The sequence below is a fragment of the Poecilia latipinna genome, unplaced genomic scaffold (assembly GCF_001443285.1).
Source record: "Poecilia latipinna isolate Pla-1442-1.1 unplaced genomic scaffold, P_latipinna-1.0 Scaffold620, whole genome shotgun sequence".
Classification (NCBI taxonomy): domain Eukaryota; kingdom Metazoa; phylum Chordata; class Actinopteri; order Cyprinodontiformes; family Poeciliidae; genus Poecilia; species Poecilia latipinna.
Window position 1 is genome coordinate 201,866 of NW_015113236.1, and position 25,438 is coordinate 227,303.

Below are 25,438 nucleotides of genomic sequence, written 5' to 3' on the forward strand. Positions count from 1 at the left end.
AATGCCCCTTTGGCAGTCTTTGTCTTATCCAATATGGAGGGATGGGTTGGGCTTTAAAGATGATTAGATACAAGCACAGCTTCTGAGGCTACATCTGCACCAATGCTTGTACCAGTGTGAGTATTAGTTCGGATGTTTACAGACACAGTAACGTGAAATCTGAGTTGTCTCGCTGCAGACAGGTGCAGGCTGCTGCCTCGAAGGCTGTGTGTGTATGACTCCACGTGGTGGGGCGAGTTTCAGATTAATGGGGGACAGGGTCGGCGCTTTGCAGCATTTCTACCTTGTTTTTGTGTGCGAGTTTGCCTGTGTGCGTGTGGGTGCAGCGAAGCCCGGCCCGGTCCAGTCCAGCTGTCCTGTTCGGTTCAGTTGATCTGCATTCCAAGATGTACAATGCTAGTCTTTACATTTTGTTTTTCCAATAAAATCTCATGAACTAAAGGCGACGGGTGTTTGTGTATTTGTAGACGAGCTGACGTGCTTTTGTTTTGTTTTTTCTCTGTGGGGGTGGCGGAGCTTTAAGATGACTCATCAAAGCCTCTGTGTGTGTGATGTCCTGCTGAGCCCACCGAACATATTTTTTTAAAAGGAACCTCGATTATCAGAATCAGAAAACACTCTGAAAGTTAAGTGCTGCAAAATTACCATTAAAAGAAGCCATAGGTTTTTGTTTTTTTTTTTTCTTTTTCCCCCCAAATAACAGTTATCGAAGACTAACCACAGAATATTCTGCAGTTCATCAGGGTGTGTGGTGAAAAAATTCTCCGCGTTGCCACAAATGGCTGCCGATGAGTTGTTGCTAGGCAACAGAAACACAGATGGAAATGGAGGAGAAATGGGCAGCAGAAAAATGTGGGAGGAAGAGGAGAGGTTTGACAATTATAGAATCGCAGAGATCCGGCATCATAACCTACAGAACTGCCAGAAACTACATTATTTCAAACATGATTCTCATCAGTAGTAGATCTGGACTCTGCTGGAAGATACTGGATGTTTGTATCATTGGGAATCGGACAGGATAAGTGTAGGAGGTGTTGAATGCATTTCTCACAGTAGCTGGAGTTATGTAACTGTCTGAAGAGTATTTTTACACAATACTGCTCTGTGCTGGCATTCGAGTTCAGAGTTTCCAATGTGCCGCATTATAGTCTTCTACGGAGACGATTAAATGTTACATTTTTCTACTGACGGAAGACAAAACTGGGTCAGGGTTTCAGGATACAGCCAAAAGAAAATACGTCCTCTTTCAATTGTAGGATTCTCCCGTCAGAACAAAATCAGGATGAAGCTGTTCTTTATGAGGCTCTGACATTTAATCCTAACCTCAAGTTTCAGAAAGGTACACATTTCACATCAAATAAAAACGAAACCAAAAGGGAAAGTTGAGGCCAGTTCTTTCTTCAGTTTGGGCCAAGCTTCAGGATAATCAAACAGATGGCCTCATTGACGGCAAGATATTCACTTCCTGTGCCTGAATAACAAGCCTGGGTCATGACCTCTTCACCTTCGCAGTTGGATTGAGGCTTGTGTGATGATTTGTTTGATCCAAAAAGGACATAGTCCCAGAGGTTATTCAGATGCAATGTTACTGTGGAGTCGCACTGCCTTCGTTTTATTCCCCTCTGTGCAGTTACTGTGGCTCAGCGGAAAGAGCAGTGATCTTGTCAAAACGTTGTGGGTTTGATTCCAGTTTTTCTTGTCCTACTTGTCTGCTAATCTGCAAACTGGTTTATGAAGATGTTACTCTAGTCTTTAGTCAGTATGGCTAAAAATTACAAAACGTAAATTCAATCTGTTTACTATTACAAGTTGAGATTTGTATCGTTAATTTCTTATTTTCATAAGAGGTGACCAGAGCATCGCAACATCTCAATTCTTCTTTTTGGCTGGCTTTTTTTTTTTTTTTGGGTACTAAGCTTACTGCTGGGTTGATTAACCGGTTAGGCCAAGCCCACATCATCACCTCTCCACCACCATGCTTCACAGTTGTAATGAAGTGTTCTGCTGAGACTGTGGCATCCAAGAGTGGAGCTCTATTTACATCTCCTGAGGATTCAAGAGAGCTGACCATGGGGTGAATTTAACATAAAATCCTTGTGGATCATTTTTCTGTAGAATGATGGATTTTGGAAATATGCTCATAACCACAGATATATTATGCATTTCTCCTTGGTTGTGTGATGCACTCCTGTCTTTTTATAGAGGTGGCTATACTCTAGTTAGTTAACGGAGTGCATTTAATTAGCAGTACCAGGGTGCTACTGTAACTATTAGGTCAAAAATGGAGGAAGAAAAAAAAGGCTTAAATCTCCTTAAGTGATCTTTTTTATGGTCTACCCATTTCCAGTTTTACTGAGGGCCACATCGATGACCTTCCTGAGAGATTAACTGCTGCTGACATGCGAGACTCGGGTGGAGACCTCGGGGCAGCAGGGGACCGTGGCTTCCTGACACTCCAGGACAAAACCTGTCAGCGCCGTGATCCTCTGGGACAAAGCAGGACACACCTGAGAGAGTAACGGACACCACTGGCCCCGGGGTCATGCCCAAAGAGAACACCACACACAGCTTTGCAGACGCCTTTGTTTACCGAGGATCTTTATTATTGTTATTATTCTAATTTCAGTCATTGATTTACAGCAAAAACGACTCACTGACTGATCCCGCCGAACCCGTTCCTCTTTCTCGCTTCCCGCCCCCCCCACAGCATCGCTCTGTATAATCATAATTTACTCTCTAAAATAATAAAACACAAGGGTTCATCAAATATACAGCAATAACTCTTTGTATTTATAATAATAATTAAAAAAAAATTAAATAAAATAACCTGGCTGTGACAGGATGCAAAGACACAAACAAGGTGGATGGATTTACACAGAAAACCTGATTTTGGACAAGTAATTTGTAACAGATTCCTGCTAAACATTTGTTTGTCAGTAACAGTGTTTGAACTGTGCATATGATGATATTCTGTAAACTAAATAAAGCATGCTTCGTTGTGAGAAAACTGCCACAAAACGCCAAGACATCCGGTCGTCTGCGTAAATCCATCCAGGTTTTTTTTTGGCATTTATTGACTGATTGAGCTTATGATCATGTCTCCAGTGGATTATCCAGCCGTACAGTAACAGAAATCCTCTCTGGCTTAACAGCAACAGGTGAATTTTGTTGTTTGAGCGAGAATGTTTGGCTCTTAAAGCAAACGTAAATAAAAGTATTTTCCTGGCAGTAATCGGATTTTGAACAAACCTGTGTGTTTCTTTGGACTAAATAAAATGTAAACAAAAATCTTAGGCTTCTGAATGCAAACAACATCGTATTTACAACAACAACAACAACAACAACAAAGGCGCACGGACAAGACGCAGGAAACGTGTTGGCACCACATACACACCCGCGCGCGCACACACGCATGCACACACACGGTCAGCAGAGGAAAATACTGTTATTTGCATTATGTACAAGGTGTGAGAAATGGCTGCACAGCTGTTTGCATGCAGTCGTGTGTGTGTGTGTGTGTGTGTGTGTGTGTACGGAGCAGGTTTGTGACTGCGCCGCGTCTCATAGCGCTCGGGGAATGATGGTGAACGGCAGGATGGGGCTGCTGGCCTCCAGCTCCAAGGCGGTGAGGAAACACTCGGTGGCGGCAGCGGCGTTCCCCTGAGCCTGCAGCACCTCGCCCAGACTGTTCCACACGTCATGAGAAGTGCTGACGAGGCGAGAGGCAAATTATTTTCATTGATTAAATGTAAATGAGGGGGGGGGTGGGAAGGAAATTTGCTAGAACAAGCATATTGTCACCTTCCTAAAATAATGGCCTGAGTCGTTTGTTTGCCAAAAGATGTTTTAGGCAAAAAAAAAAAAAAAAGGACTTAGGCCATTATTTTAGGAAGTGATCTGAAAGTTGTGTCTTTAAGAAATAAGAAAAAAAAAAAAAGAAAGAAATAAGAAAAGATGCAGGGGAAAAGCACATCTAAAGAGTTGTGATAAAAACCATACCTGTTGACCTGCACAGCATCCCTTAGGACTTTCTCAGACAGACTGTAGCGCTGCAGCTGGTGCAGAATCAGACCCTGAGGAGACCCATAAACATCACCCATTTAATCATTATTTATAATATCCGATAAAATTGTTTTTTGTAGTTTCAGTGATTTTGATCAAGACAGCCGTGAAAGCATTTTTACATCTAATCAGGACACAAGGGCTTGTACTGGAACTAGCTACAATGGACCAAAGTCAGACCGCGCCCAGATTTGGCTTCTAGGGCCTTATTAGAGCGGCACGGAAACCAGGGTTTACAAATTTCAATGGGCTGAAGCGTCGCTTTAAATAAAACTGATGTGAAATCCTTTTAAAACGATGTGAGAGGCTGATAAAGTCAGACGGCAAATTACTGAGTTATTGCCGCTAACTGTGGTTCTAAAAGCAGCTGGATGCTGAAGTGTACTTAGTTTTTCACTCAAAGCTTTTCCAATTCGGTACCATCTTGTTTGACAAAATCTTTTGTTAAACAAAAGTGTGGAATTTGTGGTACTAATGTAAGGAACCCAGTAAAGACCAGACCACTTTTATTATGTTGCAATATACGACAGCCTTAAAGCGAAAGAGGTTCACACTTTTAACCACAGTGCCAGGCCCACAGAGGTGTTAAAAAAAATCCCCCCACACATGGAAAAAAAAAAAAAAAAGTTTTTTCTTATCAATTTGAAATTTTACTTTTTACCTGCAGTTCTTTTACAACTGCATTTATATTTTTGTTGACCACTTTTGAGTTATGCATGTTAACATAACCAAATTATACTGCATGCATTTTTGAGCAAATGGTTGTACAGAGTTTATTCCTGATTTGTGTTCAAAACCATGTTAGTAATTATTTCTTGTCCTCTTAGAAGATTCAAAAGTTTCAAAAAAGAAAATCTTTTTTTTTTTTGCCAGGCTTTTATTTTTGTTTCTACCACAAAGAATCACTGACAGTTCAAGGAGATTTTGTAACGAGATGCATTTTCTACATATCTGAATCATTTAGACACATTTCGAAAGTTTGAGCTTCTTCAGCAGCTGTGAAGAGACGAGGGACAGGAAGTCTGATCAAGTCTAAGCCAATTCCTCCAGGAATTTGTCCTGCTTAGTTTAGACTTGTTTAGCAATCATGCAAACACAAGACCTCTGTTGGAAACATTTAAGCTGAGAGCTGCATGCATCAAGAAGAAATAAACAGCCACGGGTATCTAATTTAAGACGCTAATTCAGCACTGATGTAGGCTGATTTACGCAGGGCAGTAAACCGACTCAATGTGTGTTGCTTCAATGAGAGGGGGGGAAAAAAACAAGGAAAAACAGAAAAAGACAAGGTCAGGATTACCTTTAAAAAATATATATGAAAGTGACTTATTTGGAGTAAAGTCCAAAGAACTGAAGGCAGCTTAAAGATTTTTGCACAGAAACACAGCAAGTGTGTTGGCGTCTTACCAGTCTCTGCATGGTTTTGACATGAGTCGGGTTGATGGACAGGGCTTCTTCGTACCATCGTTTGGCTTCGTCTATGTTGCCCCTCAGCTCGGCTATCTGGCCCCTCATGTACATCATGTTGTGGGAGGTGGGGGACAGGTTGGCGGCCTCCTGGGTGCACGCCGTGGCCTCTGCAGGTTTCGACATGCCGATGTACACCTCAGCTGTGGGAGAAAACAGACACCGAGAGAGGGGAAAGGTTGCAGGCTGCCAGAAAGCGGCACTTATTGGAGTAAAAGCCACGCCAAAACGGAGTTCTGTCGCACAGAACAACAGAATCTATGGAGCGACGCAAACAGAGGGGCGTGCGATCTGAAGGCTTCATCACTTCGATGATGAAGACTGAGCGATATCGGCAGAGCAGGAGGGAGGAAATGAACGGTCCCTCTATCTGCCCCCTAATTGGCTGATTACATTAGTTGTGTCGCCAAGCTGGAAATGACCGCCCGACGAGAGGAAGCAGCCGGGCAGATAAACAGCAACACAAACCGCCTCTGTTGGTGTGTTAGTGTGTGTTTACGGGAGGCGTCTGCGCCCGTTTACATTCTGCTCTGCAAATGTCTGCAGCCGGTGCAGAGAGAAAGAATCAGGGTCCCGGCACGCAGAGAGAGGCAGATCCGATATCCAATCGCTGCGCTCTCAGAAAGAGCTGACAGCAGCACGCTCGCCACGGCTGCTGGAGTAAGTAGGAGGGAGCAAGTTCAATGTGCAGACGAATCTCTTTTCAGCTGCTTGTAACCAGGATGTTACCATCTAGGTAACATGCTGTTTTTTATCTGTATCTGTATTTTATTTTATCTGTATTCCCACGGAAGTACATTTTACAAATCATAATGCCAATTGCATACGTGAGAAGAAAGGATAAAACGAAACAACGTTACAACTCTATTTCCAAAAATTAAATAGCAAGAAATACAATTAAAAACACACAACACGCCCCAATAAGAGTTCACGTAAAATCAACGTGTGGAAGCAGACCTGCATGAAGCCAGATCTGAGCCAGGGTCAGCCAGGGGTGCGGGGGTCCGTGTTTGGGGGCGCTGCTCTGCAGGGAAGAGGCCACCTCCGACAGAGCCTGCTCCACCCGGCTGGCTGCTATGGACGTAGCGTGCACCGAGCCTGCAGGGTGGGAAAAAAAAAAAAATCCATCGCTTTGTTAAAACACACGAAAACAGCTGCCAAAACCTGCCGACTGACAGCTGAGAAGCAGCTAAGCAGAAAATGACTTTTAGTGACGCGGCCAAGAGCAGAACTCACTGACCACACCTGCAGGAACGCAATGAGGAGCTGAAAGTGTGCGTTCTGTTGCAGTGAAGAAGCTCACACCGATATGCAGTACACACCATGCCACACTGTTATGGTGCTGCATAAATGAGTTAAAAAAATAATCATCATGCACAAAACTACAACACACTGCTGCTTAGCAGCTAAAAAAAAACCATCCAGGCTTTTTACAGTCTACACTGTAGTCTATTTTTTTAATTTTCTGATTTTAGCCAGAACACCCACTCATACGAGAAAGATGGCAGAGATGGAGATAAAAGCGCTTATTTTAAGCTTCGAAAAAGGAAAAGAGAAGTGCTGATAAGTGGATTTTGGGGAAATGACAAAAGGAAGTTTCATTTGCTCGACACAAACACGAGCTGGGAATCCTGTTTTTGCAGATGCCGTTTTGGAAAGCAGTCACACACACTCTGCTCCGCAGCACATCATGTCACGTTGCAAACACAGAACTAAATGAACTTCACTGGGATTTTAAGTGATAGACCAAAACAATGTAGAGCATAAATGTGAACGAGTTTGTTCCCACACAAACAAAAGAAAAGTTTCAGCTGCTTTTACTCCGAGAAAGTTATTGAACAAACAGAATCATAACGACAAAGAAATCAAAGGAAAATTTGGTGAGAAGGTTGGATTATACAACAGTTTAACCTCATGGAGCATTTTTTTTTTTTTTTTTTGAAAACTAAGAATAGACCTGCCAAGACACGGTAACTAAACTAAGATGGCAAGTCTGCATTCACCAGAGAAGCAGCCAAGAGGCCCAAGATTACTCTGGAGGAGCTGCAGAGAATCGGTTGGCAGGACAACCATCAGTAATGCTCTCAACAAATCTGGGCTCAATAGAAGAAAAATGAAAACCATTTCTGGAAAAAAATAAATAAAATAAAATAAAATGTCCCAGAGGTCATGTACGGAAAAGAAACTTTTTGTTGAAGATTTGGTCAAATGAGACCAAATGAACTTTTTGGCCAACCAGCAAAACTGCATCTGTATTAGAAAACTAACACCTCACATCTCTCTCAGCACACAGTAAGTAAAGATATTTTTAGACATGGTGGTGGCAGCATCGTGCTGTGGAGATATATCCTTCATCAGAGACAGGGGAGCTAAATACATTTAGGTCAGAAAACCAGTTGGAGCCTTTAAAAGACTTACAACTTTAAAATGTGATGCGAGTTAGCGCCCGGAAACTTTTTTTCAGCATCATTTTCCCTGTTTTGGTGTTTCACAGTTTTTGCTAACGTATTTTTATATATTAGCAGGCTCAGATCAAGGCAGTCCGTTTCTACCTTGATCTGAGCCTGGAAGCAGCCCTGTGGTTTCCACTCATGCAGGTGAGAAGCTAATTTTATTTACTCAAATGACATTTAGTTAAAGCTGTTCTATTAAACAGGATGGACGTCAGACGTACGCAACCTCTAAATCACGGTCTTTGTTTTTTGTTTGCTATGTGAGGTTTGTCTTTAGTTTATTTGCGGCACATCAGGCAGGACAATCCACAAGCTTGTGAGCAAGCTTCTTGGAGACGAGTATCGTAGTGATACGTTTATATCGTAGCTGAATGTGACAAATGATTTAGCTCAGGAACAGGAAGTGGTCTCGGCTTCTCCTTCCTGAAGTCAATGATGATTTGTTGCCCTTTCCTGTCCTTAAGGAGGAAACAAATGCCGGAAAAATATAGTTTATGCTCCAACGTTATCACAATAAACTACTTTAAAACCCACTTATTTCTTAAGTATTCTTAAGTATTTTTGCTCAAATAAGAAAGCGAGATGCTTTGAATTATTTTGTACCTTTATTTTCTGATTTATGATGACTGTATTTCCCCTCTATGGGACAATAAAACCTTTTTTTTTCCTATTATTTTATAAAATATGCCTTCTTGTAACCATTATGAATTATAAGGTTAAAGTTAAAAATGGTTATGATGGTGATTTTCATTTTTAAAGTATTTTGAGGTATTTTTCAGCTCCCTATGGTCCAGCTCCCTTTTTAAAAGTTTTTAAAGGGTTGTCACAATAGCATCGCACACATCACTTCCTGTTTCTGTCGCTTCTTAATTGGAGCAACATCCCGGATGGCAGACGCCTCTAAAGTCAGGCACTAATCATCAAGATGTGGCGTTTCCATGAGGAAACGGCCTGATCAGCTGAACCCAGTGAGGCTCTGAAAGTCCCAGGGATCTGGTGAGCAAGAGCCTGATGTTTTCAGCCGGACACCAGAGAGGCGAATTCACCGTTACTCTGAGTAAATAACAAGAAAAAACACTAAACTGTCTCCGTTTTGATTAAGAATAGATAGAAAACAGATTAAGCAAAGATCTTTTCACACAAGTTTTTCACAAAAATCTGGTGAAGTATCAGAGGCTAAACCGTAAAACATTAATGACCATTTTATTAGTAGAAAAAGTTTTTTAAAGTTTTTTTTTTTGTGTGTGTGTGTTTGGTAAATTTTTCACTACATATCTTGGTTTGATGAACAATAGATGTAGACTTAAGATTTGAATCTCATGGCGATTTTATCAATTTTTAATCATGTCTTTGATTGCACATAAATCACAGCACTGGGAAATAAATCAAACTCCAATTTTTTTTACGCCGTTAGTGCTCATTCTCTAGGAAACTAAAGAATTCATGTCAGATTGATAAATATATCAGACTGATTGGTTTATGAAATAATCATAATAATCTAATTTAATCCAGTACTAATTATCTTCTACAAGCTGAATGAGAAAGTGAAAGTTTTGTGGACATTGAACAGTGAATAAATGAATCTGAACCTTACCAGGACAAAAGTAGGTAGGCAGGAAAAATATATATATATATATATAAAGATGATGGATGAAATAAAAGAGATACGGTGAAGGTTAGATGGCTACTTACAAACAGAAAACATGGAGGGAAAACCAAGAGTGTTAGCGTCCTGAGGGCCGCCTTGGAAAAACAAAAACGGAAGGATTGGAAAAAAAAAAAAAAACAGCCATTTGTTAATGATTGAAAAAAGGAAGGAACAGAGAAGAACTAAAGAGCATAAGGTTTTCATTCTTCACAGGACGCTCAGAAACCACATGACCACACACACAGTCACGTTATTCATCCCGTTTGGTCAAATTAACACTTTCCAAGTAGCCATAAATTTTAATTAATTTACTGCCAAACTTCTTTTTTTTAAATTTTGGTTCATTCCTCATGAGCGCTTCATGTTTTTTTTTTTTTCTGGCTTCCCAACTAAAGTAAAACACACGCACACACACACACCACACAGATAACATTAACAGACAAGATGACAAGATGAGTTTGGAGGGGAGTGAGGAAAGGAACAAAGTGGCGACTGAAACAACAAAAACATAAAAAGGAAAAGAAGATGCAGAGCAGTAAACAGAGCAGGGGAGAAAAAAAACATTTCCTTCAATACATCATCATAAGAGACAGTTGAAATACTTACGTGCCCTGAAACTTTGATTTCTAAAGTTTTCAGTCTTTATCTTTTTATCCATTTAATTTTACTTGCACAGAGAAAGAATCTAGATCTGAGTAAAATATGCCAGTTTGAATGGTTCCTCTTGAATGATCATACAAAGAAGGCTTTTTTTTTTAATCTTACATGAAATTTATTTTTTTGTACCGTTTTTACTAAATTACTGCTCTGATGGTGGCGTCCTTTCTACAAATGGTCATTTTAAATGTCTGTGTGCTCCTGTTAACGATTAATCAGTTGCCAAATTGGTTGACAATTATTTCAATAATCGATTAATCACAATTAATCATTACAGCCCTAGGTAAAATCAGCACACATTTTATTTTCGCTATTGTAAATAATTTCTGCCACTGGATTATAATCTACAGCTTCATACATGGACAAAATATCAACAGGGAGATTTTTTTTTTTTTTTTTTTTACAAACTGTTCAGTTTATACAACAAAAAAATGTCCCCTTGAGTTTCTGCTACTTAATATTTTAAGATTTAAAAATCTCGTCTGTGTGTTGTTACTAAGTGTAACTCAGACCTGATCAGTTAGGTAAGAATTTAATGCCAGATTAAACGCTTGGCTGAGTGCTCTCCTCAGCCAATATTCCTACCATGATTACGATTAGCATGCTGTCGTCTTTCCTTAGCAAACAGCTGCAAGTTAACACTCCAACTCTGCGCAGTTCTACAACCAAACTGAGTCTTTTCAGGTCACTCTGCACACCATGCTACAGACAGGGTGTACACGAAGGCTCACTACAGTTGGAAAGCTGCTGCATAACAACGTGGTTGCAAAACGAGTGAGTCCTGGTCTTGGTGGGTGGAGGAGGAAGAAGAGGACGGGGATGGGAAGGGGGAGGAGTCGGGAGAGGGGAGAGGCCAGCTGGGTTTCTGGTTGGAGTGAGAATGGGAGGAGGCTGGAAAAAGTAGAGCGGCGATGAAGGGGAGGGCAGCGGAGAGGAGAGGGAGGAAACGGTGGAAGGGGAGGTGGGAGAGACTAGTTCAGAACCAGAGAGGAGGAGGAAGAACCTGAGACTAAAACAGAGGAAATAAAACAGAAAAAAGAATCATTAACGAAGCAATGATGAATTAGAAAAGAGCAGGCAGGTGATGGGTTTTCAAACCCCTTAAAACACATTAGAAAAACAAACTTCAGCATATTTTATTGTGACTTGACAGACCAACAAAAATAGTGCATAGCTGAGAAGAGAGAAGAAAGAGGTACAACGTTTTAAAAATATTTTACAAGCAATCTGAAAAGTGCAGCATTCATTTGTAAAAAGCCGTCTTTACCTTCATACCCCAAAATAAACTCCAGCGCAACTTATTGTTGTTATTAGATGCCACCTAATAAGTAAACTGAATCCATGTGTGTGTGTGTAATTTCATCTCAGTATAAATGCCACCGTCCTGCAACAGCCTCAACGACTTGTTGGGGAACTTTAGTGAACAAGCAGCGTCACGAAGACCGGGACATAACAGGCCGGTCAGGGTTGAGGCTATAAAACAATACCCCAAAGCTTTCAAAGCTCAGTTCAGCCCATCTCATCCTCGACAAATATGACATTTAATAGCAGAGAAAATTCGACAATCAGAAGCTCTGTTAGCAGTTTGCTACAAGCCAGGCAGGGACGCAGCAGATGTGCAGAAGAAGGCACTCTGGTCAGATGAGTTCGAAATGTAACTTTTTGACCTGCATGCAAAGCGCTGTCAGTACCAGAAAACTAACACGGCATCATGCTGAATAAACCATCCCCACAGTGAAACATTGTTGTGGCAGGGACAGGTGATGCAGTTGGAGCCAACAGAAGGATGGAAAAAAAAAGTTAAATACAGGAAAAATGTAAGAAAAGCAGTCGGATGCTACAAAAGACTCAATATCTGAAAGGAACTTCAGGACAACATCCAACCAGAGCTGCGATGGGATGGTTTTAGATTGACGCATGTTCATGTGGTGGAAATATCCTAGTCAAAGTCCAGACTGACCAACTGAGAATCAGTGGAGAGATTTTAAAAATCCCTTTTTACAAAAGGTGACTGGGCTGTAAGAGACTCCCAGCTGTAGTCAAAGGTGGTTTTAACAGAGTATTGACTCAGAGGGATGAGCTTATATGTATGGCACACTTTTCAGATTTTAATTATGAAAACATTTTAAAGTAAAGTATACTTCTCCTCATAACTTCACAGTTCTGCACTACTTTGTGTCAGCACATCAGAAAAAATCCAAATCATAATAATAATTTAAAAAAGCAGGAGCATTTTTCAAGGCACTGTGATAGCAGGAAGATCCAGGAGCCCTTTGCGTTTGTGTGTGTGTGTGTGTGTGTGTGTGTGTCTGTGCCTACCAGCGTCAGGGTCACTGAAGTCAGGCAGTGTCATGGCGTTGAGCTGTCGTCTGTCTGGTATGGCCCTGTCCAACAGGCTGCTGCCACGCCCTGAATCGCTGCCAACCACAAAACCCATCAGTCAAGACAAACAGGCGTTCGGTTTCTTTAATAGTCGCATTTTTGTTGCACTGGTGTGTGTGTGTGTACCTGGGGTTGGTGAGGTTGTAAAAGCTCTTCCAGATCTGGAGCATGTGTTTGCAGGTGAGCAGAGCTTCCTCCGGTCCTCTACACATGGCCTCCAGCTTCACCTTCGTATACAGCAGACTACACGGCACAGACACCATCAGCTCAGGAGGGTCTGCCGCTCCGTTAGACAGACGGCAAATGCTGTTTGGGGAATGTTTCGCTCACTTGAAGTTCTCGGGATACTCGGACAGGGCCATCTCTATGATGTTGAGAGCGTCATGGTAATGTTTCTGGGCAGAAAGAAGCAGGGCCAGCAGGTGGAGGGAGTGGACGTCGTCTCCTTGTAGCTGCAGTGCCTGTCGAACATACCCTAACGCCTCGGGGATCTACACACACACACACACACACACGCGCGCTACAGGTCTTCACTAGAGTTTACATAAAGCACAACCCTGTGGAACTGAAGGGGAAGTAAATCTTTTTCTTGTGTTTTGAATGCTTCGGCTTTTGATTTTTAGTTTGTTGGCGTTACCTGTCTGGAAACGGCAAGCTGCAGTGCCAAATAAAAAGCTGCCAGATGGTCAGTGGGAGACATGCTCTGAGCTCTGCAGATGAAAAACAAAAACATTTTGTGCTCGGACATGTTCAATCAAAAATGACATCAGCAACTTCAAGATTTCAGAGAGAAATCTGCCTACTTTAATAGAGCAGGACAGTTCAATACTTGGACTTAATTCTGAAGTATTTTTAAGAAACACATTCAAACCTCTGAAAGGCCGACAAAGCTTTCCTCTGGTAGTCCTCCTGCGTGCTCCGCAGCGATGCTGAAGAGATGCAAACACACAAAATAAAAGCTTCAGATATGACAACCACAATTACACACGCATAAGAGAAAAGCACATACACCTACACAAACACCTTGTGGGGTGTTTTTCTGCCTGACTTGTCAACCTGTTACAATCTCTTAAGTGTTCAGACATTCGTTTCTCTGAAGACCCCAGAGTTTTTTTCAGCTTCCTGAAGGGAATGAATGATGAAAGTATGGAATATGTCGCGTGGTTTCGTTCGGCTGAGATCGGATTTAAATTAGTAAGCAGACTTGCCATCTGTGGCTTTGAGGCTGTAAACCAGGCCGACGGCCAAGTGGCCTTTGGCTTTGAACTCCGCTGCCTTCTCTCCCATGTCAATCACCATCTTTGCAAACTTCTCCCCTTCGTCCAACTGAAATATCAGCGTACCAAGATGTAAGACAAAACCACAAGAGAGAAACACTGTAAAAGTGAAGCTTTACTTTCACTTCTGCGAAGAGCTGTGCGCTTCTCACCCAGTGCAGAGGACCAATGCACAGCTTAACGGCCAGCAGTGGGATGGTGGGGTCATCAGGCTTCAGACGGATGCACTCCTTCAGAACCTTGACAGCGCGAGCGGATTTGCCGGCAGCCATTAGCGACAAGGCGAGCTGGTACCACAAATGGAACTCCTCAAAAGCGAACTTCATGGCTCTCTCCAAGCACTGGGGACGGCAACAACACGGCCCGTTTTCTCAGAATTTGTCAGCCTACTTGGAAACACGAATTTCAGGAGTGCAGGTCGGTGTGGGTGTGTGGTTTTATTTTACCTCCGACAGCATCTCATACTGCCCCCTCCTGCCCAGCGCTATGGTCAGCAGATCGTACACCACAGAGGCAGACTGCAGACTGATGATCCGGTCGTTGTTGTGCTCAGGAATCCTGCTCAGGACAGCGTCCCGGTTGGCCTGGCACGAAAACAAGCACAGATAAATAAGTAAAATCTGCACAAAATCTGACAATGTTTTAAAAGTGTGACTCTATCTCACCATAGACTCACTGATCAGCAGCAGCAGCAGAGCTTCCTCTGTGTTCTCCTGAGGACAAAACAAACTGAAATGCAGCAAGAGAGAGATGAAGACGGACAGAGATGAGGAGAACAGAGAGACCGTTTTGAATCCGTAGCAAACAAATGTAAAAATGTCATACTTCTCTCCGGAGTACACTCGTGGGGGTCGGCTCAGGGTGTAGTTCTTGCGGTAGGTATGCCCTTGCTGCGTGGGATTATCCAGGGGTGACACTGTCGGAGGATCTTCCAGAGGAGACCAGTAGCTCTGTTCACACATTCCTCGGAGCAGGATCTCTGCGAGCTGTCGGGCTATCGTCTGCACAAACGACGAAATTACAGACTAAGCAGGGCAGCAAAACAGCACGAGTGTGCTGATTTGTGTGATGTTCAACTTAAATGGCAAATAGAATAAACCAGCAAAGTCCAGCACATAAATTTTAACATTAAAATAATCATGTCGCAATAAGCTGTTAATGATGATGATAAATTAAAATGGGCTTGAAATTTTACATTCTGAGAATTGATGGGGGGTTTTTTGAGGCCATTGTGTTTCTTTTTGGATACTTAAAATGTCTTCCAGTTAAGGTGTGGAGTGTTCTGTACTATATGAAAGTTTATTACTCTTTCAGAACTTGCATAATACAGTATATTGCTGTCTCAAAACAGCATTGCTATTGTTATCGTGACAGGCCTACGTTTAAGTAGTAATTATTCTTCTCAAATCTGATAGGCTGTCAAACACAAACTCATCCAACTACATGCAAATTATTTAGGGTTTTTGGGATTAGCAGCTGGGAAAATGAAAATCTGACAGACAGACAGACATCGTCCCCAATGAATTCTCACCATGCGAAGGTTCTGGGTGGTTCTGGTTTCAACAGCCCGAAGAATCTCCCGAAATCTGCCCACACCCCGCGTCAGGTTTCTGCACAAAAAAAAAAAAAAAAAAAAAAAAAAAAGTCATGTTTTGCCCATTTTAAAAGAAGAAAATATTTCCTTTTTTCAGCTAGAATCATATTACCAACCGACTTGAGAATTTTAATAGTGATCTTTAAAGATTCCTTTCACTGGCTGATGGACGGACGGACCAACATAGGGGCGGACTGATAAATAAACAGACAGATGGACCAAAAGAGACGGAACAAAAACAAACCTATAAATATGCCACTCTCTACTTTCTCTTAGCAGGAAGCTTCACCAGCTGTTGCCAGACTAAATGTAATCCAACCTTTCTGATCCTAAAACCACATAAGGTGTGAGAAAACCTCAAAGCTGTAAAGTCCTATTCACACTGCACTGCATATATCAACCTGTTAACAGCTTTGTCAGATCACAACTGCAAAAGAAAGAAAAAAGAAAAAAACCGAGTGCGATTTCTGCCGAGTGACTGGTCTTCAACAACAATGTAAAAGCTTTTCTGAATGTTAGCAGCATGTTTCTATTCTCGTTTTTTTTTTCCAGCACCCAAAGTAAACTTACATTAATATCTATTCTTCCCTTTTCTCCATCCGTGTATCTTACCCGTTCTTGAAGTGAATGACGTGGGCCCTCTGCAGGCCCGTCTCCAGGAAGTAGCCCAGCTCCAGGTCCTGAGTCGCCGGTCCTGGCTTTGGGCTGCGGTTCTGAATGCCTGCTGATAATGCCTACAGAAACAGAAACGCAACAGAACAGCAAAAGTAAGGAAACCGTGAAGGCAAAATTAGAGAACGTTATGCTTGATTTTCATCCAAATCAATAGAAACCAACAGAGAGGACCTTTATATAGCTTCATATATCTGTTGGTTTCCTACTGTTCTGTATATAAAGACGGCTCTGTTTGTCAGCTGGCCATCATGAGCAGAAGCACGTTTAACAAACTCGCTCACTGCCAGTGTAATAATCATCACACTCCCACAAGGATGGCACATTTCCTGGCTCTAGAAGTATCTGGCGAGTGTTGGCGTTCTAGCTTCTCCCCCTCAAACGCAAACCTTCTCTGCTTCCTGCAGGTACAGCAAAGCAATGTCTCCGGACTTTTCATAGCAGGTGATGATCTCCTGCTCCCGTGGTGTTGGGCTCCGATTGGTCGACGGAGAGCCGGAGTTCGACAGAGAGGGAGAGGAATCCGGGATCTGCTCTAGACACAAGCCTGGGAGAGATCAGAGAAACGGAAAAGAAAACAAGACGTGACAGACGCTTCAGTAAGCTTAACTGCATCACGCCTCAAAATATAGTTTTAAAATCTCAACATATCAGATTAATTTGGTTGAGTTAGAGAGATACTTCGTTTCCCCCGTGTGGAGATAAAAAGCATTGCTACCGAGATTAGTGGAGATTGGACTCGAGATGTAGAAGTGGATGTTTAGAAGGTCATGAGGTTACAAATGGCTCCCGAGTGTGTCTGTGTTTACCTTTGGTGGCGTAGGCCTCTGCTATCATAGACAGTCTGTACACAGGAGCTCCAGCCAGCTGCAGGTCGTCCAGGTTCACCTGGCTGTAGTGATCTGGGAAAGCAGAAGTTCTCTGTTCAGTTCCTGGACTGTGAACGTCTGTTAGAACGAGAATCATCTCTTCAAGGAGGCCGAACGTTTGTATTAAAGTCTTCTTGGTCAACACACTGGGTTCTTACGTAATCTGGAGAAAGGTGGATTTTGTTTTAGGTATTTTCAGGTCTGGAGAGGTAGGAGTGAGTGTCAGACTGTAGAATAATATTCATATTTTCTCACTTTATTCCCTATTCTCTTGTCTAAAACTTGCACTCGTTTCTCCTTTTGTTTCTCCATTCTTTTTTCAATCCATCTTCCCCTCAGTTTTTCTATTCTAAACCCACCGATCATGACACCTATCCATTTTTCCGTTATCGTAATTTATTTATCCCTCCATTAATCCATTTCTCCATTATTTATCCATACATCTTTGTTTCCATCAATAGATCCGTCATTTTTTCCATTATCCATCATCCCACTAACCCTTCCATACATGCATTCATCCATCTATTTTTATATTATTCACCCTTCCACGTTTCCATCAAGGAAAATCATTTATCAAAGCTGATCCCATCATTGAAATCCTTAACGATAATATCTCCATCACATCATTTTCTACTATCGTGAACTAATATTAAATATTAAAAACTGCACTTCTGTTAAAATAAAAATAAAAATCATGTTCTATATTCATACAGCATTTTGATATAGAACGTGGAAATGATTAGCATCTCTGAACAGTTTTTCAGCTGCTCTGAAAGGTTTTTTTTTACATATAAAAATATGATGAGATGCTAATAAACAGCATCCAGCAAAGACCTGAAACAGGACCTGACAGATTCACCTGCTAAATCCTTAGAAACAAATGAATCAAGAGTAAAAAAAGTGACTAATTTCTTAAATCCAGCAGCATTTAAAGTAAAAAAGGATCAAATAAAAAAAAGAAAAAGATTACCTAAAGCATTACTGTATTCTCCTTCAATATAACAGATTTTGGCCATCAGTAGGCTGGCTTCCTGGAGGTAATCGGCCTGAAGACATGAAAGAGTTACATTTGTACAAGAAGTCATCCAGCCAGCGATGCATCAGGTGCTCCTTTCAGAGTTTACCTTGAGGTTTCTTCGGTCCAGAGCAGCCGTAAGGTGCTTCCTGACCTCCACCAGTGTGGCCCGTGTGCCTCGGGGGCTCGAACCCTGTTTGATGGGATTTTCTTTCAAGTACGTCTGGAGCTTGGATTCTCCCAACAGCAACTCACCTAAATCATCTACACACAGAAAGGCAAAGCATTTTAAGAACGACAGCAACTAGCGAAGAGTTTAAAAAAAAATGACATGTTGTTACTTCAGAGGAGAAAAACAAAACAGGAGTGTAAGCACCAAATACGATACCAGAAAATAAATAAATAAATGGGACAATTTTATCCAAAATTATACATTTTTAAATTAATATGCCCTGACTGTGGTCTTCATTTAACAGGACAGAAAAAAAAAATCAGAGGTTTAATAAGCAACACAGAAACAACACAAATACCAGGAAGAATTAGGTACCAAGAAAAGCCAAAGCAGTCCCTAATCCAAGTACTGATCCTAGTCACAAACCAGTGTTTATTTCCATAACAGTGAGGATTACTCAAAAAAATAAAAACAGAAAAACAATCAGCAAGTCTAGTCTCTGCCATAACACAGACTAGACTTCTGTCAAGAGCTTGGTTTTAGTCTGCAACTAAATAATGGCACATTTTATAGAAGAATGTGCAAATCTTAATTATAATGAAGAAGGGAAAATATCCAAAGTAGTACTTTGCAGGTCTTTGTTTACTGGAACACTACGACTCTATTGGCCTCCTTACTTTAGCAGATCCTGTTTTAAACGCTACCCTTTAATTTGTGGAAGTCCTTATCAGAACTGAAGGTTCAGGTGTTGAAAAACCCGAACCTTTTCACAGTAAAGTGACACAGCGGGATGGAGATCTGTTAGCAGAGACCGATTGATGCTTTCCTGTTATTGCCAGATTAAGCTTTTGTTAGAGCAGATTGTAAAAGTTCACAGCTGTTGCCAGAACTTTCCATCCCCTCCTCATGAGCACGAAAGCTAGAAAATTCAAACTTAAAAATTGATCTAAAAAAGGAAATGATATATTGTTGTGACTCATTTAATTCAAGAGTTATTGCAGATGGTGACGTCTGTCCGCAGGAAAGATGTTCTCGGAAACAAATGGAAATAATTTTGAAAAATCAAGACTTTGATGCGCAAATTTAAATTTACTGTTGATTTATTCTAATCCACACAAGGTCTAATCCACCTGAAACCTTCAGATTGCCCAAACAGCTTGGATTTCATCATCTCTAAGTAAGAATATATTCATATAACCAGAATCAAAATTTGTTCATAAGTGGCTCCAAAGTGCTTTCCCAACTTGTGCAAATCTGCAATGTTCTTCTTTAAGTCGTTAAGGAGTTCATTGGGCTTTCCTATAGATCTCTGCATGCTGAATAGATGGTTTGCAAACAACACTATCAGTATGGCAATATTAACATTACGATACGTCACCATAACGCTTCCTTTTAACAGTTAGCAGACAGAGGTCAGTGAAAGAAAATCTAATTTTTGTTTCGGCAAACGATGTCGATCCACAGAGCAAACCTTACGACGCGGAGTTAATTGACGCATTTTTCTGAATAGTTCGGCTCTAATTAACCCCAACAAAAGATTATAAGCAAAACTAAAAACAAACACAAAGTGTTGAAACCTGCTAGCATCCAGAATCAATCAATTTAGTGACGGATGTGGAGCAGGAGAAAAAAACATTATTTGTCTTATTTCACTTTAGCTTTCTTGGCTAAATTATTTGTCATACAGGATGAGAATGTCACACAACCAGCAAAAAGCTAAAGAGGAACATGTTTGAATGGACAGTGGTGACCCAGACCAGGTCATATCCTAAAATTCAAGGTGTGGTAGTGTAAATGAACCAAAAGTGGAAACATAATTTCTGATTTTTTTTTTTTTTTTAATTTTTATATCTTTAGTTCTAACCATTTTATTGCCTCTAATCAAAACGGAGTGCAAAACATCCTGTGTTATGAGATGTTGCTGTCAGGAAGTAGGAAAGACTCAGGCCGGGGGAAGAGAGGCCTGATGAATAATGCTACCGCTGCGGGACGAGCTTCCTACCGTTGGATATAAGTTTCGCCGGCAGCTGCCGAACCAGCTCTGGTATCTTGTCCCACTGGCCCTCCGAGCGGCAGCGCTCAATCTCGGTCTCCAGTCGTGATCCAGACTTCCTCGCCGTCATGTTTCGTGACTGAGGGGGGAGACTGGACTCGGTCAGAAACACCACAACAGGCCCCCTCTCTCTCTCTCCAGCTGGAACAACCGTCAAGTTCACACTTAAGCATAACATGCAGGCTTCCGGTGAAGGAAAATAAAGCGGTAAAACAGTGACACCTAGCGGTCAAGAGGGTGTAATTCTACAATTTAAGCGGAAGCTGACTGCAGACTCATTTATCAACCGAATAAATCCATTGATTAAAAGTGACATGGTCTCTGTCACCTTCAACGATGTATTGATAAATATTTTTCTTCGTTTTAGTCCAGTGTATGCTACCTAGGCTCAAATAGTTTCATAATAGTTTTTTTTTATTAGAATCAGAATCAGAATCTGCTTTCTTGGTCAAGATTGACCAAGAAACACATTTACATGATTAATTACTCGATAGATGGAACACTGTGTTTTTAAATATCAAAAAGGGATTACACATTACACCATGATAATCAGATATCATAAAAATATTCCTAAAATATAATTACAGTAGTGCAACTTTTTTATTATTATTATTATTATTATTATTATTATTATTATTATTATTATTATTATTTCTAAATTTACAGATTCAGAACAACTTAATTGGCCAATGTTGCGTGCACAAACAAGTTTAACATCGATTTTTCAAGTACTCACAGCAGTCATGAAAACATCATTTTCTGAACTAACTAATTTCGTACAGATATATGTTTATGTATTTCCATTCACATTAGCGATTATATAAATATGTGCTTAATTGCTTAATTATCAAATTAAATGGCACTTCTGAAACTGGAAAGTACGTTAGAGAAATATTCTTTTATTTTGAAAGACCGGAAGCAGCTCAAACGTCTGTAGTAGCGCGTTGAAAGCAATGAGTTAGATGACAGATTTGTCCTTGTTATTAACTAATGACAACATTTCATTGAGGCAAAATATGGAAGCAGAAGTGGTAAGTGTATATTGAAATAATAATTCTTATGTTTTAATACGTGTTTAAGATAAAGTAAGAACTTTTTTTTAGATATTGTTGCTATTACTTCCTTAGCCGAGAAGCTAACGGCTGAAACAAACGAATCCAACAAACACTTTAAGATGATGATGATGGTTCTCTAAATTCAGTTTTTTGTTGTTGTTGTTGTTGTTGTTGCTGCTGTGTCAGTGTACAGCAGGGTCCACAGAATTTGAGACTGTGGAGATTGCTGAGTGTAAGTCGAGGAAGGTGAAGGTTCCCCGGAGGATCATTCACTTCGCCAACGGGGAAACCATGGAGGAGTACAGCACTGATGAAGAGGAGGAGGAAGAGGATCATGTGAAGCAGGTCGTTTCAGTTGATACGGTAGGGTCAGTGGATTGCAAAGGATCTGTTTTATTTAGTGATCATGATCCAGACTTTTAAAAAAAGGTACTTTTACGTGGACTTTGGCTTCCCATTCAGGCATTTCAAGGCTATGCAACTCAAAAGATGACTCAGTGTTGACATTTTAAAAACGAGTCTTAATGGACTTTAGCTGCAGCCAAAAAATGTTCTAAACTATTTTTGTTGAATCTATTAAAGAAGTATCAGTAACACAGTTTGACAGGCATTAATTTTGTACCAAAGAACTATTATTACACAGCAGAGATCACATAAGTTATCTGGAATGTTTCAAAGCCTTCATATGTTTTTGTTTTTCTCTCTTTGTTCTTTCTTTTTCCCATTAAATTGGAATATAATCAAAAGAATTAATATATTTTTGTATTTCAATTGAAATAAACTCCATTTTATATAGATTTATTGTGGACATGGATTCAATTGAAGCATTCATGTGCTTATTTAGATGATTATGGTTTACAGTTCAAAGAAACAACTTTTACTCTGTCATACAACAAATTAACTACATTAGACCAACTTGAAATAAAATAATTTTAATACAGAAATGTAAACATCCTCGAGAGTATTCCATGTACCGTGTATGCAGTCAGTACTGCACTTTGGTCTTTTTTTTATTTATTTATCACTGTTAATTCCGTGTGGCATAGAGGTGACAGTTTTGTTTTAATCTTAAAACCTACGTTTTACTAACGCACTTTACATTTTTTTGACTGACACAATCACAATAGAGAAACTTGAAACCAGGTTTTGGTATTGTTAATAGGTGACAGATCCTACTGGGAAATTACATAAGCAAAGCTTGTCGGCAAAAGGAAGCATTCCTTTAAAAATTTTTCTTCCAGTCAGCTCCTCCAAGTCATCACTGATTGTTGACCTTTGACACTGATCCTCATGTAACTTTAATCCTGCCCCCAACTCTTCATTGGACTCTGAGATTTCCACCATTTTTTTTTTTTTTTTGCTTGTTTGTTTTTTCTTTGGAAGTGAAAACTGTCCAATCAGCTGTTTTCATTAAGGTTGTGTAGGCGATTATCTGACAATAAGATATTTTTATAGAAAAACAAAATATTAAATAAGCCCCTTGGTATGCACTTGTATACATTTTATAAATGTATAAATGGTCAGAATAACAGTTTCTTTGTAAAATATTAACAATATAAGTTCATTAATTAAATAAACAAACTCAATGTGAAATTATGTGAAGTCATTAAGCATCTTTTCCTGTATATGTGCTCCAGTCCAAACTGACCTGGGGTCCTTATTTCTGGTTCCACATGTGGAGAGTGGCGACCTCCACTATTTCAGGTAGCACCTTAATTGAGCTTTACTTTTTAAATGTTTTTGGATTTTTCCTTCATAAAAATGCTTGAATTTGTATCAGCTATCCTGTGTAATCTTTGTTGCAGTGTGCGACTACATGGGCGAGAAATTGGCCTCCCTGTTCGGCATCACCTCTCCAAAGTACCAGTATGCCATTGATGAGTACTACCGCATGAAGAAAGAGGTGTGACCCATCATCAACCATGTCAGCCACATTACAGGAAAAATCTGACCTTAAAAGTTGTAACGCGACCTTCTCTTCCCGCAGGAGGAGGAGGAAGAGGAGGAAAACCGTCTCGCTGATGAGGCGGAGCGCACGTTTGCGGCGCAGCGGAGAGGCGAGCAAGAAAATTCGACCACGGTGAAGGAGCAGCCGGAAGGAAACGGAGCCACATTTGTGAACGTCAGCTTTGAGCTCGAACCAGAGTCGTCGCTCAGGAATCCCGATCCAAACAGAGTCCCGTCTCCTCTCCCCTCCTGAAAAGAAAACAAAAAACAAAAACTGATTCACACGTTTCAAATTGTCGGTTAAACCCGAACTTACTCAGCTCCATGCACTAATTTTTATTTTCTATTTTTTTTTCCTGTTATGTTTTGTAACAGATTAATTTAATCACAACAGTGGAAGTGGCTGCGGAACGCCATATCTGTGAATGTGACTTTTGAGTGTGGCATGTAATCTATGCAAAACTAGAGGTCAGCCTGAAAGTGTCTTTTACTCTGCAACAAGGTCCTGACGTGTCCTTCTAAGTAAGCGCATGATCCCAGCGGAACAGTGCACTGTGCCTTTTCTTCACCCAACACTTTATTCTGCCATCATGTTGTGTGGAGAATCACACTTTAAAGGACATGTTGCAGCCCAGCTGGTGGTTTTGATTGGGGAGATGTACATGATGGGTGTGAAATGTAAAGTGAATAGTAGTTGTAGTCTTGTATTTCCAACTCCCTCTCCCCCCCCAAAACAACAGGACTCCTGAATGTAGAAACATTTAGAAGCTAACGAGTAAAGAAAAACATTCAGAATTTCAAGATGTTTGAGAGACCCCTTTCTGTGCTGACCCCTCTTTAACTGTGAATGAAAGGTCCGATAAACACCAACATATTTGCCTTATACGAGTGCTATAAAGGGAAATTAAAGGCTGAGTATATGCTTAAGAGCTTTACTTTTGTATCATTAGAACAGGTGTGTGTTTAACCCCAGAAAAGAGGATTTCTGGTTTTTGATTACACTCCAGTAGATGTTTATACGTGTTACCTGTTCTGTTGTAGTTTAAGCCGATGAGAGTCGGCTGATTTGAGGCAAAAACTGACTTTGTAAGAGAACAACTAATATATCCTCTAATTTACAGCCCAATTTGTTACTCCATGAGCTCTTTAAATCTGCACAGAATAATCGATTAATGTTGAAATATATACTGATGATTATTGGTTTGTAGAGATGTCTACAGAGCTTATGTATTTATAAGTGTCCTTGCTTTGGGCATCTTAAGCTTCTTATTGTTATCCGCTGATATCACTATGTTGACCTGCTTCAGATCGCAGAGGGCGAACTCGAGTCATATGTGTCACTGACAAAGAAACAGAAGTGCAAAATAATCCTCAGTCTGATTATTTTTGAATGAATGTGTTTCATTAAAAAACAACTTGCTGTCTTTGTGTGTGAAGAAAGAGAAAATATGCAATATATTTAGTCATTTTAATAGGAATCTATTGCCTAGATTTTGTATTTGTATTGTCAGTTTTAATACATATTAAATCACAGGGGAGGTCGATGTCTTTATTACATCCATTCATCAGATAAAATGTTATAAATTGTAATAAATCTGACAATTTATTCCGATTGTTCTTTTTTTTCAAATTAAAAAAACCTGGTTTTAGTTGCACAAAACAAAATTTGTGACTTTTCTCCAAACATTGTCCAAACTAGACATACAAGCTAAAATACCTACATATATTCCCACTTACACTTGGATAATTGTGCCTTGGTATGTTGCACCTTGACCAGTGCAACTCCATCAACCATCTTGTGGTATAATGGACTTGCTCTCATTTAAACAAATGTCTCAATCTTCACTTGATTTGTGGCAAATAGGGAGTCAGCTTTCACTCTTACTGTCCAATTAGTGCAATAAACAAGTTAACAATGGGAGTGAAAAGGCACACATTCCAACGTTTCAGTCAGTATGAAGTTCTTTGGTTTGAAAACCTCACCTTAACACCTCCAGTCACCGGCCACTACCTGAATTACCTGTTCAGTTACTTGTTAACACAAACAGTGAATCAGCCAATCACACAACAGCATTTAGATGCGACGAATACAAACTGAGCATCAGAATGGGAGAG

General features: G+C 40.5%; 2 protein-coding genes across 3 annotated transcripts; one reads left to right on the forward strand and one right to left on the reverse strand.

Moving 5' to 3' along the window:
• Nucleotides 1-2,580: 2,580 nt before the first annotated feature.
• ttc7b (tetratricopeptide repeat domain 7B) lies at nt 2,581-20,488 on the reverse strand. 2 transcript variants are annotated; one of them, XM_015043206.1, is made up of 22 exons: nt 20,271-20,488; nt 18,206-18,360; nt 18,052-18,127; nt 17,022-17,114; nt 16,602-16,759; nt 16,153-16,274; nt 15,478-15,556; nt 14,772-14,947; nt 14,612-14,675; nt 14,393-14,530; nt 14,099-14,287; nt 13,878-13,995; nt 13,541-13,598; nt 13,307-13,379; nt 13,000-13,160; nt 12,796-12,912; nt 12,607-12,704; nt 9,675-9,725; nt 6,487-6,627; nt 5,470-5,672; nt 4,000-4,073; nt 2,581-3,709 (listed from the first exon to the last, which is right to left on the reverse strand). In XM_015043206.1, the coding sequence occupies exons 1-22, from the start codon at nt 20,389-20,391 to the stop codon at nt 3,562-3,564; spliced, it is 2,613 nt and encodes an 870-aa protein (XP_014898692.1). In that variant the 5' UTR covers nt 20,392-20,488; the 3' UTR covers nt 2,581-3,561. The 2 variants fall into 2 exon arrangements, with proteins under 2 accessions (XP_014898692.1, XP_014898693.1); XM_015043207.1 differs by lacking the exon at nt 9,675-9,725 and having other exon boundaries at nt 20,271-20,487.
• A 729-nt stretch (nt 20,489-21,217) lies between these two features.
• fam177a1 (family with sequence similarity 177 member A1) lies at nt 21,218-24,359 on the forward strand. Its single transcript, XM_015043209.1, has 5 exons — nt 21,218-21,352; nt 21,563-21,739; nt 23,014-23,080; nt 23,182-23,279; nt 23,364-24,359. Exons 1-5 carry the CDS (start codon nt 21,284-21,286, stop codon nt 23,574-23,576), a joined length of 624 nt encoding a protein of 207 aa, XP_014898695.1. The 5' UTR covers nt 21,218-21,283; the 3' UTR covers nt 23,577-24,359.
• Nucleotides 24,360-25,438: the final 1,079 nt, after the last annotated feature.